This window comes from Phyllostomus hastatus, unplaced genomic scaffold (assembly GCF_019186645.2).
Source record: "Phyllostomus hastatus isolate PE091 unplaced genomic scaffold, TTU_PhHast_1.1 phas_contig_147, whole genome shotgun sequence".
Taxonomy (NCBI): domain Eukaryota; kingdom Metazoa; phylum Chordata; class Mammalia; order Chiroptera; family Phyllostomidae; genus Phyllostomus; species Phyllostomus hastatus.
In genome coordinates, this window is record NW_025333603.1 from 1,253,646 (window position 1) to 1,267,392 (window position 13,747).

The 13,747-nt window shown below is 36.3% G+C and overlaps 1 protein-coding gene across 3 annotated transcripts in view; it reads left to right on the forward strand.

Annotated features, from left to right (window-relative positions):
• The window catches only part of MYSM1 (Myb like, SWIRM and MPN domains 1), a 36,471-nt gene extending 23,517 nt beyond the window's left edge, over positions 1 to 12,954 (forward strand). The window contains exons 12-21 of one of the 3 annotated variants that reach the window (XM_045857049.1): positions 21 to 109; positions 300 to 317; positions 1,672 to 1,726; positions 2,072 to 2,122; positions 2,803 to 2,877; positions 3,491 to 3,679; positions 4,629 to 4,761; positions 6,627 to 6,732; positions 6,911 to 6,968; positions 7,969 to 12,954. In XM_045857049.1, the coding sequence (XP_045713005.1) occupies positions 21 to 109; positions 300 to 317; positions 1,672 to 1,726; positions 2,072 to 2,122; positions 2,803 to 2,877; positions 3,491 to 3,679; positions 4,629 to 4,761; positions 6,627 to 6,732; positions 6,911 to 6,968; positions 7,969 to 8,136 (942 nt within the window). In that variant the 3' untranslated portion in view covers positions 8,137 to 12,954. The remainder of the gene's footprint in view (positions 1 to 20; positions 110 to 299; positions 318 to 1,671; positions 1,727 to 2,071; positions 2,123 to 2,802; positions 2,878 to 3,490; positions 3,680 to 4,628; positions 4,762 to 6,626; positions 6,733 to 6,910; positions 6,969 to 7,968) is intronic. The other 2 variants (XM_045857058.1, XM_045857068.1) reach the window with 2 other exon arrangements.
• The last annotated feature ends 793 nt before the right edge of the window (positions 12,955 to 13,747 follow it).

Genomic DNA, 13,747 nt, shown 5'->3' on the forward strand with positions numbered 1-13,747 from the left:
GGTGGCGTTTTATATTTTAGCATCTCTCTGCTGAGGAGTTAGCAAGAAGAAGAGAAGAGGAAAAATGCAAACCTATTAAATCTTCAAAAGTGCAAAGACCAACAAAAAGGTATAATTAACATTATATAAATGTGATTCTTTAACTTATAAATAATTAGAAAATATTAGAAAAATATTTGAAATAGCTTGCATTATAATGTTTACATTAAGTTTAAAAATACAGGTAAAATTTTTGAATTTTGTTTATTTCACTGATTATGAATTTGGAGTACCTTGAGCACAAGTTTTAAATTTTTCAGGTTCAGTGAATATAGGAGGTAAGCTGTGTTGCACGGGGGCCTCGTTTATGATGGATGGTCATTTAATATAACTCAGCCTTTATGAACAGGTAGCTCATACTTACATGAACCCATTATTAGTAGTAGTAATCACCTCTTCACTTGCTAAAGGCTTACTAATCAGCCGTTTTAAAATCTTATCTAGAATTATTCTATATGTAACATCTGATGCTTCTGTTTCTAAAATCTGCTTATATTGTGTTTGGAAACAAGCCCAACAGTTGCCTATGCCAAGGCCTCCAATTTTCCCATTCTCTGCAGCTCCTCAGACGACATTGACAGTGGTTTCAGGTCACGGTGCTTCAGTGCTCTCGGATGCATATGCTTTCTTGCTATTTGCTCATCTATCCTGGCCTTTAGTTTCTTTTTATTCATGTTGATGAAGCACTTTCTAATTTGAAAAATCTTTCTCCTTTATTCAACAAATTTTTTTTTGAATGCCTACAATATGTCAGGCACTGTTCTAGGCCCTTGGAATATAGTAGTCAGCAAACAAGGTGTGTGTTCTCCTGGAGCTAACAGTCTCAGGTAGAGCAGTAACTAAATTATTCTGCTCTTTTTCAGTTGTGTTAATATAAATATATTTCTTGTTTGTTTGTTTTCTCTGAACATAGCCTAAAAAAACTTTTTATTCTTACTATATCCCTCAAACCTCAATTCTTTACTAGTCAATGCCTTTCTAACATTTCTCATAGATTTATTTACATGTGCTTTTGATATCCAAGCACTTGCTTAAGTGGCCCTGTTCCCCTCTTTTATTTAAGTGGCCCTGTTCCCCTTTTTCATTTTAAAATAATGACTTTATTATAGAACTTTGTATTTCTTTCCATAATTTCTTTAGCAGAACTGTTTGTCATTTATTCATTCAACAAATATTTATTGAGTCCCTACTCTATGCTGACCATATTATTGTACTGACAGAAATATTTTCGAGAACCTTCCATCTTTCTTGACATTTCTTTCAGGTCTTATGTCAGGGAATTGGTTACATCTTCATTGAACTTTTTGAAATCTGATTTCAGCATAGGACACATATGTGACCATTTTTAATGTTCTCTTTTTGGGCATTAAAAGAAGTTTAGACAACAGAATTACTTTCTTCCCAAGGTCCTGTCTTTCCGCCCCTCCTCCATTTCTAAAATATCAAGTCCAAAAGAGCAGTGCTGCTTTCCAGCAGCTGTATTGACAGTTTTAAGAATTTCTCCTCATTTAATATTTTTCTTACAGACATTAGGTTTAGATTTTTGATACACATTTTCAAATTTGTGAATAAATGTTATTTTCCTAATCTTATTGAGATTATATTAGAAATAAATATTTTCTTCTTTTTCAGCTCATTTGATCCCTTCCAACTGATACCTTGTAATTTTTTCAGTGAAGAAAAGCAGGTACTACTCATGCATCACTGAATGACCATAAATAATGCCCTCCTGTCAGACATAAAATACTTCTTTTTCAGTATGTGCAAGGCATTTATATGTGAAATAATGGGCAAGGCAGGGTGTATTAGGGGTCAGATGAGTGGTACAGATGGAAAAGGAGAGGGAATTGCTCTAGGCTAGGGTTTTAAACAGTATTTTTTTGAAGTTTGATTCTCACTGAGCTTTGGTTGGTGGTGATTTAGGTATGATAGGTAATGGAGAAAGGGGGCGGACATTCCAGTTAGGGAGAACAAAATCTCTATTTTTATGCTCCCCCATTTTTTTTGTTTTTTTGTTTTTTTTATATTTCAGGAGCCATTTCAGGTGAAAGTGGCTTCAGAAGCACTTTTAATAATGGATTTGGTAAGGATAATCTATTGTGTTTACTTAGTTATTCTGATTTCTATTCTTGTGTATTTTTATTGCAGGAATAAGAGAGAGTATGGAAGACCTGTATTTTGGATCTTAACTATCCTCTTTTACAAGGAATCTAAAAATAAGTCTTTTCTTTTGGAGAAAAGCCAAACAATTGCATGTTTCCATATTTTAGAGCAAATAAATTAATGTGAGTTTTTGCAGACTGTTTGTCATCATTAACCCTACTTTTATTTCCTAGTATCCTTTGTCTGCTGCCTTCTAGATAACAAAACACAACTCATTATTCGGAGTTTCCTGGTTTGCACTGAACTACTGAGAACTCCATAGTTGTGTGGTTTTTTTATGGTCTTTTCCTATAAGAGGTTCTAGAGTGATTTTTTTACTTTGTATCTTTATATCTTTCCTGAATAGGGAGAGCAGATGGTACCTTTGTTTTGTAAGTGAAGAAGTGGCATCATTGTTTGAATGCTGGGTTGAAAGCTTCTCAGCCAGCAGGGAATATAGGTCTGAAATCTTAAGACTATGCCCTGAGCCTAGCATCTAGTTCCTCTCACATGCTACTTTATATTAAAAAAGCATAATTACCATACTTGATAAGTGAGTTTTATTCTGATTTTTTTGTCAGGTGGTTTATTGGGGCTAAGTCTATCTTGTATTTCTTTCAGCATGCTCATGTGTCTATGGCAGAAGTGATTGGTCTGTTAGGAGGAAGATACTCAGAAGTTGATAAGATAGTTGAAGTAAGTTCTCAATTTTAAAGATTTTAAAAGTATTTTGTCCTGCTTCCAGACCAAATGTTTTTATAGTTAGCAGTGGGTATAATTAAAATATAGGCTTCACCTATGATATCAATGAGAACATGCAAATATGGAAAGTTACATATTCCCAAAAGTGACTTAACATTCCATATATTGAACACCTGTGTCCTTTTGCCATTGAGAAAGGGGAAACACTGCTGGGCCTTTGTTCCTCACTGCCTTCACCAGTGAAAAGCTACAGCTCCTATGAGGCCAAGAAGCATGTGCTAACCTTATAGTTGAAACTTGGTTTGCATCATTCTGTTGAAATTATTATCATAAGTAATAGAGGCCATTGAAAGAGTATGTTTATACAAGTATTACATGGGCTGACCTGGAAAATTAACAATTGTTATGACCTTGTTTAAGTACAAAGTGGATCCACACACTTTTGGAGTATGATTCATTTGCAAGTTAAAAGCTCCCTGTGATATAATCAAGTAAAAGGCTAGGCTTTAAAACGTTTCTGTATGTTTATATGAAAGAGCTAAAACATCAGAGTATAATAGGATTAACAGAATTTCAGTGTAATCATACAAGGATCGATCTTTTATAGGTCTGTGCAGCAGAGCCATGTAACAGTCTGAGTACAGGCCTGCAGTGTGAGATGGACCCTGTCTCCCAAACACAGGCCTCGGAGACCTTGGCTGTGAGAGGCTACAGTGTCATTGGATGGTATCATTCTCATCCTGCCTTCGATCCTAATCCTTCCCTACGAGATATTGATACTCAAGCCAAATACCAGGTGTGTTTCTAGGTCTTACACATATGTATGCTGTAAATGATTGCACATTCTCTCCCTCTCATTACTTTCTATTACATAAAAGTACTTTGAACATTTCTATTGAAGTATTGTATTTCTTTTATTTCTTTTTTTTAAGATTCTTATTTATTTATTTTTAGTGAGAAGGGAAGGGAGGGAGAAAGAGAGGGAGAGAAACATCCATGTGTGCTTGCCTCTCACGTGGCTCCCACTGGGGACCTGGCCTGCAACCCAGGCATGTGCCCTGACTGGGAATCGAACCAGCGACCCTTTGGTTCGCAGCCCGTGCTCAATCCACGAGCTATGCCATCCAGGGCCGAAGTGTTGTATTTTTTATAATCTTTACATCTGGAGTTTTTAAATAACTTGCATTTTTTCTGATTATAAGAGTAATACATGTTTATTTAAAAATTTGGAAATCAGCTTCCTGTTTCATGCAGATAAGCCATCAAAGTAACAATGATAATTGTTCCCAGAGCCTTTAAAAATTGATGGGAACAATTAGGACAAGGAGTGGGAATAATTGAAATAATCAGAAATATAAGATATATTTTGCATCTGTGAGAAATAGTTTTGTTTTATTCTGCAATTTTATGTTTGATATGTGACTGTTTTTACTGTAGGCAGCTGTTTATAAATTATTAACATATTGAGAAAGATTGTAGTTGATGGATTATGAGTATAATTAGTAAATATATTCATAGCAAATACAGATTTATTTTTAAGTTTGGGTTGAACACATTTTGGCCTGAATAATTTAGAGTGTGGAATGAATATATAAGACATTTCATTTAGTTGCTATTTGTATGTGAAACTTTAACACCTTTTTGTTCCTTCTTTCTCCATTAGCTGTTTAAAATGTTGGTATGGATAAACATTGACTTTTAAATTTATGTTGTTGAAACTAATTATACTGTACTTTTCATTGTAGAGTTACTTCTCCAGAGGTGGTGCAAAGTTCATTGGAATGATTATTAGTCCCTATAATCGAAACAATCCTTTACCTTATTCCCAGATTACCTGCCTGGTTATAAGTGATGAAATTAGCCCAGATGGCTCTTACCGTAAGTTTCCAACAAAAACGTCACCCCATTTCTGTCATCATGTCTTGGAATCTTACAAATCAAAGAATTCACAGCTTTACAGAACTATTCTATGGAAGAGTTTGTGCCTTGACTGGGCAGTCACTATTTGCATGCCACATAGTGCAACCCACCCTCCCCTCCTCCCCACACCCCGCCCTATTCCCTTTTATGATATCCTTCAAGGTTCAAGTCCCTGCTGTGTTACTACAGCCACTGGACAAAGTGAGAGTGTGGAGAGGGGTTGTGGCCAGGCAGTGTGTGTGTGAGGTACTGAAGACACTGCAGTAAGCAATATCAATGCAGGCTGGCTTCTCTGAGAGGGCATACAAGTGAAAAGAGAAAAAGAAAATGACTACCCAACTATCAGGCTCTCCATGGCCTCTTAGTTTAGGCTTCACAGTGCGTGTTTTTTTGTCTCTTAGCTTCCATTCTATTCCACAAAGAATTTTGTTGGTTTAGCTCATCGTATGACTTGGCTCCTTTGGGATTTATGTCTACTTGTGGTCCAGTCAACTCTGGCCGGGAATTAGTGTAGCAGCCTAGAGAACGGAAGAGTGGATAGAAGGGAGGTGATTGGAAGAAACAGTTGTCATCTTTAGGATGTTTGTTCTCTCTTCTTTAGCCTTTCTACCACTGCTCTAGTTTACCGTGCTCTCTGCATACTGTTACTCACTGCACATTGTACTCTTCCCCATTAGCTCATGAGCTCCTTGACGATAGATGTTATTACATTATATTCATTTTTCTATCCTCAGATTCTAACACAAGCCTAGCATAAAGTAGGTGCCAAGTGAACGTTCATTGAGTTAATTTCTCTTTATTCCTAATGATGTCACTCAGCTGCCCTCTCTTTGATAAAGATTTTCCAGCACTACCTCCTTGTCATTTACTATTAGTTGCTCTGTTCTTTGTGTATCTGCTGTACTTACTTCCTGTCTTCATGGCCACTTTGTCCTGGTAATTTGTCTTGGTAAATGGGCATTTATCTGTTTGGCATATCTCACTAAACTGTGCACCCCGAAGAGCAGGGGCTGTCTTCTTTGTCAGTGTATCTCTAGAAGTACTTAATTAGTTGCCTTCCACCTAGGAAATGATCTCCACTCTGTAGATTTTTGTTGAATGAATACTACTGGCATTAACTTGAGTTCAGAATGCCCATAGTACATATATACATCATTCTTTAGCAAGTATAATTTTACAGAAAAGTTACAGAAGAAGGAACCACAATTCACTTGTTCCCAATTTAAATATAATTTCTTAATCTCAATCTGCTAGATTATGGGCGTGAACTCTGATGCTGTTCAATACAGTAGCTACAAGCCACATGTGACCATTTAACCTGTTTCAGCCTCAGTTTTCTCATCTGTTAAATAGGAATAATGCTGCCTACCTTATAACATCGTTGTAAACCTTAATAACCCATGTTTTAAAAAAATCACTAGAATGGAATATGTCTTGGTTTGATTGGGTCAGTCTCAGTTTAAGCCTGTTGTTTTGCCTCAATTATTAATAGTGCCCCCATTTACTCAAAAAGTCTCTTAGTTTGGATAGTAAATTATGTGATCATTTTACTTCCCATAGCCTCTTACATAGAATTGTCACACAAATGACACTTTCACGTTTGTTTATTATTGTTATTATTAATTGCTTGGCATTAATATGCTTGGTGAACCAAGTTGAGTCAGGCTATAAATATTTAATTAACTCCCACTATGTTAAAGTGCTGTTCAGCTGGTTTGCTAAGTAGTGGTTGTGGAAAGAGGGAAGGGAATTTTAAGTAATTAAAAGGAGATTAGAGATTTAAGAAATAGTCGATGACAGTATGCTTCTCTATGCTTTTATAGGTTTACCTTACAAATTTGAAGTACAACAGATGTTAGAAGAACCTCAGTGGGGATTAGTGTTTGAAAAGACAAGATGGATAATAGAAAAATACAAGCTTTCCCGTAGGTATGTGCTGTGGTTTGAGATGTGGTTGCACATCTCTAGAGTTTCTCATTAAATTGTTTTAGAGAAAACCCAAGTTAAATATAAAATTGTGATGTATGGCATCAGGAGTAGTTTATTGCAGAACTGATTAGTTTATAGTATTTGTTTCATCAGTTTGTTTTCCTGTTCCCTCCAACAGCAGTGTCCCTATGGGTAAAATCTTTCGCCGGGATTCTGACCTGACTTGTTTGCAAAAAGTAAGCTGCCTTCATTTTAATTGGTTCCTTTGTTCACGGATTCTAAGGCTATTCATCTCGATGTGTTTTCCCGTGATGCCTGATGCTTTGTGGATACATTTTCTGTTTATTTCTTTTATTGCCTTTTTTCTTTTTAAAATTAATTTCTAGGAGATAATTAGTTATCTGTTTTGTTGCCTACACTTGCTTATAGAAATAATACTATTTTAGAATAAATTTGTCAGTATTGGCTGATAAATTTCTTAGCAGATTATTATTGTACATAATGGAGAACATTTTTCTCATTTTATTAAACTCAAAAGCACCGTGTTTCCATTTAGCTTTAACAATTGATCATTTTTAAGAATGGTATTATAAATCTAACAATTAAATTTAAATGATCACCTTACTTTCTGGTAGGAAATAACACTCCTGAATTCTTTTATTTCAATTCTAGTTTTGTTTATGAGTGTAATGAGTTAAGACCACTAGGCTGGCAACATTTCTTTCTCTCTCTCCCTCTCTCTGTAGCAGTTTGGAAAGAGAAAGTATAAACATACCAAGTTTCTTTTTAATATTTTACTTCCTTCTATTATAGCCACTTTATCTTTGTTTGGTTGGAAGATTAATGTGCACATTTCCCAGGAAATAAATAGACCCTAGCATCCTAATTTTGAAATGGTAGAGTCCTGTGTTTATATATATAGAGATTTTTTTTATCCTACAAAATCTTTTGCTTTATAAATGTAATTACTTGAAAAAAGGAGCACAGTCACAAATTTGTCCCAAATAGAAAGCATCACATGCTTATGCAATCTCAGGTTTGTTTCCTTACATAAATCATAAAGGAACTAACCTAAGCATCCAGCAGTGGCTTCCTGTACTCCAGCTATACAGTTATTGCACTCAAGTTTACCTTCAGCCATATTTACAAAGAATGTTTCTCATTTGTGCACTAGAAAAATATAAGCGTTCTTGTACTTTTCATGTGTTAAAATTTAAAACTTTTCTTTTCATCTAGCTTTTGGAGTGTCTGAGGAAAACTCTAAGCAAAGTGACAAATCGCTTCATTGCTGAAGAATTCTTGACTCAAATAGAAAATTTATTTCTTTCCAGTTATAAAAGCAAGCAGGGGAATGGAGTAGCTGAAGAGAACTGTGCTGTGGGTTCGAAGGAATTGTTGCTGTAATGATTTCAAAGTATGACATTTTAATCTTGACACAATAGATCCTACTGTCATGTATAACCTTGAAATTATTGTAATTTAGTTAGCAGTAGCACAGCTTTGATGTTTTTTCTCTAATTCACAAAATCTGAACTTTGCCACATAAACCACGTGACAAAAAAGAAGGGACATGTTTGCACACAGCGCCACTGTGGCCTGCCGCTGCACCCAGTCCTGCGCGTGGTGGCCAGTGGGCGGCGCTGCGGGCACTGAAGGACCGCCCACTTCACTGTTGTCTTCGGGTTGATGAGTGAGATCTGCCTCTGGTTTTTATTTCTCCCCCAACTGGACATTCCATTTTTTCTATCTCTCCCGTCCTTTCCGTGTGTTTTGATGAGATGTGTTTATTGTTGCAAATGAGAAATGGATGGGTGGTCCCTGAGGCAATTAACATGGCTGAGAACTACTGATTTAGTAAATCTAACAACGTGCTGTGTGAGGCAGGGGAGGCATAAGGGAAAAACCTGAAAAACAGAGAGGAGACCCAAATGAGAGAATCAAATTGCTGATTTTTTAATCATAGATACTTGCTTCCATTTTATTTTAGAGCAACAATACTACAGGATATGTGATTTTCTCAGTTATCTGAAACGTTTTATATGGATTTCAGATGCATAAAATAATTAGTTTTAATTGTATGCCCCTTTACATTAGTGTATAGATGATAAAACCTCACTTAACTGCAGCACAGGTCATCAGCACCCTCAAACTAGGTTTTTTCTACTACCTGCTATCAGTAGAAAGAGGCAAATTGCAGTAAAGCTTAAATAAATCAGAGATTTAATTTTAAAACAAAGCCTTCCACAACATACTACATATGCAGCCCAGTTTTATATACTTTCTAAATCTGGAACAGAAGTCAGCAAACTGTGTAAAGGGGCAGCCAGTCAGTAACTTCGGCTTTGCAGGACACACACAGTCTCTGTCTGATGGGTTTCATATTTTTTTACAACCCTTTAAAAATGTAAAATCATTCTTAACTCATAAGCCTCACAAAACACATTGCTGGCCATTATCCTCTAACCCCTGCTCTACAGAATTGTAAATAATTAGAATTTATCTTCAGATGGATGAGCCTGAGACACTGAAAGATATTTCATCATTTTCAAACAACAAAACACAGATTTATGATTTATTACATTTAGGTACATTGTCAAAACAATTATGCTGCCTGATTTATCTTAACAGATTGTAGTTTATTAACCACTGAATTAATTTATACCCATTCTCCAAGCATTCTTATTAATAACAGGTTTATTGTATCTAATCTGGGTATTCTGTGTTTTTACCTTTTTTGGTTAATCCATAGCCAAGGAAGAATACGGCAGTATTAGAAGGCTCGGTGAGCTAGTTTTAAATGACCTGGGTATGGACTCAACCTTGTGACTTTGGGGGATAAGCTTACCTTCTTCGGACCTAAATCTTTTGTCTCTGGGGTCTCAGTTATCTTTCTAGCATCCTTCTGGGTCTGAATTCTTACACTTCATTCTAATTGTTGGACCACTCACCTGGGACTTTGTATTTTGAGATGGTACAGTTCCCAAATTAGCAAATGTTTTCAAAGAAAACTGGTAGTATTTTCCATTTCTCTATATGCATTTAGGATAAAAAACATAACATAACTTATAAAGCAGTTACTTGTGGGACCAGGGTTATAAGAGCTCTGGACCAAAAATCAGGAAACCTGAGAGTTCTTATCCAGTTCTGTTACCAGCTTTGCTGTGTTACAGTGATAAAAAACTACATAACCTGTCTGGACCTCGTCTATAATTCAGTGGTCTAAATTTTGTGTGTAGTATTTCTTTCCAAGGGCAGAAAATCTCTGATTCTATACAAGGTAGTAATTCATTTCTTTGTACTCTTCTTTTTGACATATTTTCTTCATTATACATTGGAAACAGATCCTAGAAAATGTTATTAACTAGCTTTTGTGATTGAAATTTCCCTATGATATTGATAAGTTTGAGTGATGGAAAATAGTGGAAATGTGGAAATTGTTAGAAGTTCTGTTCTTAAACCTGGTTCCCCTGCATGCCATTGGTTAACTATATTTACTAAGCCATACTCTGAGGAGCTCAAAGATGGTAATTCTCAATTTAAAGCTTTAAAAGCACAATTTTTAAAATAAAATGTTTTTTTAAAGACAGAAGCATAAAAATATCTCAATCCTACTATCTAGAAAACCAGGGCTAACGTTTTAGTATAAATCCTTCCCCCGTGTAAGTGTAGGACATTAAAAGCTGTGATATCTGCTCCCCTCCTCCTTAGTTCTCTCTGCTTCCTTTCCTTCTCTTAGCATATTGAACTAGTTTCAAAACTGCAGGCGCCCACATTTCTGTCACTGCCAACCCTGGGCTACTGAGGGGAGTTGAAGCAGGCAGGTCCTAGGGGAAACTCTGAGGAAGTCTAAAACGGAATGGCAGCGTGGTCAGTTCAGGAGGCAGGATCTCAAAGGGAAACCTACCTCTCGTGATGTTTACAGTATGGGAGATGGGGAAATCTAATCCTGAGGTAACATTCAAACAAGGGAAAATCAGTGGAACAGGATCAGCAAAATCAGGCTCTCCTTTCCTCTCCATTGTTCTACCCGGGGCCCTCGGCCCTGTGTTCGCAGCCTCATTATGACGTTCAGGGCTCTAGACACTTGTCCTCTTGGACCTCTTCTTCCATTAAAAATTAATACATTATCATTGCACTTGTATAAAGTCAATATAGTATTATCTATAAATATGTCCTTCAATCTAAAAGAGTTTTTTTTTTTTCTGAATTTCAAGGAAATTAAAACATTTTCATTGGCCTGAGACAGGATGCCTAATTGGATGAATTGGCCCTGAAGGCTGTCCTTAGAAAAAATGTGAGTCACTGTCCGTCCCCTGCAAAACCCGTCTCATAAACCGTGGTGTAGCTTAGTCGCTCCAGCCAAAGACACGAGAGTTCCTGCAGCCTTGTCTTCAGACGTGAACATAGTTCTGAAACTCAGCAGTACTGCTGGGACCGTTCATCCTCAAAAAAGAGATAGGCAGCAGCAGGTAGTTTTAATTTTCAGGTAGACATTTTCCGATCCTTAGTCTGTAGTTTCAAAACTCATCAATATATCCTAGCAATTTTTCTCCATTTCCCTCAAGCCCTTTTTTCATCCCCACTTGCTCTGCTTCTTACAATGTAAGCCTAAGGTCATTCATTCTATCATTTGTTGAAAGTAGGACCTGAAGAACAGAGATGAACACACCCATTAGTATTTCCCAGAAGCTGATTAATGCTGCCCCAGCCTTCTCTCTGTAATTTTCCTCCTCATAGGAGTGGGGTGAGGTCTGTGATGGGCAGACTGGAAGTGGGACCAGAGCTTCTATAGCTCTCTGGGCAGCAGAAGAGACTGGCTTCAGTGTGCCAACCTGAGCAGCTTCCTGTGTGTCTTGCTGCACCTAACAAGGTGAGCTGTAGGACCTGAAGGAACTGATAGTCAGGATGCCCTGGGATTGATGCTTTGCCTTGCACCTGTGTAAGAGCCGTATGACACCTGAACACCTGAAATGTAGCTCCCTGTCCTCAGGTCATCAGCAGATGTCCAGTTGACAGATTTCTCAGTAGGAATTAAGTCAGGATACTCAAATTTTTTATTTTTTATTTTTTATTTACACTTCTACCAATGGCTAGAGTCTAACTCTGGAGTCACACTAAAGCAGTAAGGAAAACTTACTTCACTCAAGCACAAAGAAGAAAAGCACATACATTTTTATCATCCCTTCCATCAGGGTTAATGTACAAATTAAACAAATTTGATCTGCTCTCCAGTTTACCAGGAGTTTAATAATTTTCTTACAAATTAATACCAGATTTTGCAGTGTTTCCAGAAAGTCACTGTGAAGAATAATGTAACATATTTAATTCCTTTTCTTAGGAATTTAAGAAAAGAAAAACCTTTTCCTAAATGGTTTTATGTATGCCGTTTCTCCAAACGATTCTCTCTTTCTCGCCCTCTCATCCCTCTCTCTCCCTCCCCTTCACCCCCTCTCATTTGAACTGTAATTTGTGGTTTCTGATATTTTTCTAATCTTTAAGTCACTTTAAATCCTTTCTAGAACAAGATGGAGAAGTATGGTTCCTCCCAGCCCCAATTAATTAACTCTTGATATCTTCTTGTTTTTATTTTCTTCCTTTGAATATATTTATGAATACATTCATAAGGACTGTAATTTCAGGGGGAAATGCCTGATTTGCTATCTTTGAGGTTTCCTAAAGTAGTCTCTTAGGAATTAAGAAGGATGTTAAATATGATTTCATAGTTTGTATTCCTGTTTCATGGGGTACAACAATATTTTTTCAACCTATTATAAAATAATATTTAGATTCTAGCATGACTTAAGTAGATTACTTAAATATATCTTTAAATTTATGAATTGACATGTAAATTGTATATTTTGTATAAGTTTACTGTGATTATTGATAAACCTGTTGCTGGTTTCCCCAAATGTTATCAGTGTTTGTAGATTTCTTTTTATTTGAATTTTTGAATGTTCTGTAACAAAATATGATTTAAGCTATTTTGTACATTTAAATGATACCATGTTGTCTATATCTGTATTAAGGAATATTGTGGATATTAATGTTCATACAATTATGAAAGCTTTTTCTCAAAATGATTGAACTCTCTTCCCTATACTTAACTGTGACATATTATAAAATATATGATTTTAAACTTTGGGATTTATCTTGTAAAAATTAAAGGGAAACATTCTGAAGATTCTATATAAAGTTTTGAAAATAAAGCAGTAAATAATTTTGTCTCTTTCTAACTTATTAGCATCATACACATTGAATGGCAGAAATGTCCCATTTACTACAGCATACCTTGCTTGAGCATCTGTTACGTGAGCGTTGCAGGGGGCACACTGGTACATGAATCTTGGTTTCTTCTCATGAGAAGCCTGTTACGTAATAAGTGGGAGACACACAAAACTTGACATAGATAGCTAAGACTCTAAGACACAAACTGGAAGTGATTACAAGTGCCTATAAAAGACTTCAAGGATAATAGGTGTTTAGACAAATGAGAAGTGATTCTCTAAAATGTGAGCACTGATACTGATTTCTTGGAAGAGATCATCCTTAAATAGCCAGGAAGGGTTTGGGTAGGTGATGTGTGGGGGAAGGTGTTCCAGAAAGAAGTGATCCAGCACTGGGGCCATGGAGGTGAGGAATGAGAAATCGAATTTGGGGCCAGAGGGTAAATAGACTATGTGAAGATGTTAATTATGAAGATAATTCACCTTTACTCAACTAAAGATACAGAAAGTACAAAGAGAAAAATCTCACCTCAGAATTAACTCATTAGTCTTTAAATAAAGGGTCATTACTCACAAACACAAGGTCCATCTGTAAAGTATCCAGCCATGTGCTATGAAAAATACACTTATTGAAGAAAGTACAAGAAACATTGTACATAGGGCAATGACACTTCAATCCCCTTCAGAGTAGGCACCTTGGGACCTCAGTCACCATCAGCTGTCTTGTATTTTCCTGAATCTTATCAAAGTTCTGAAATACCTTCCGTTTCAAAGGTGACTAGTTTTGGGAA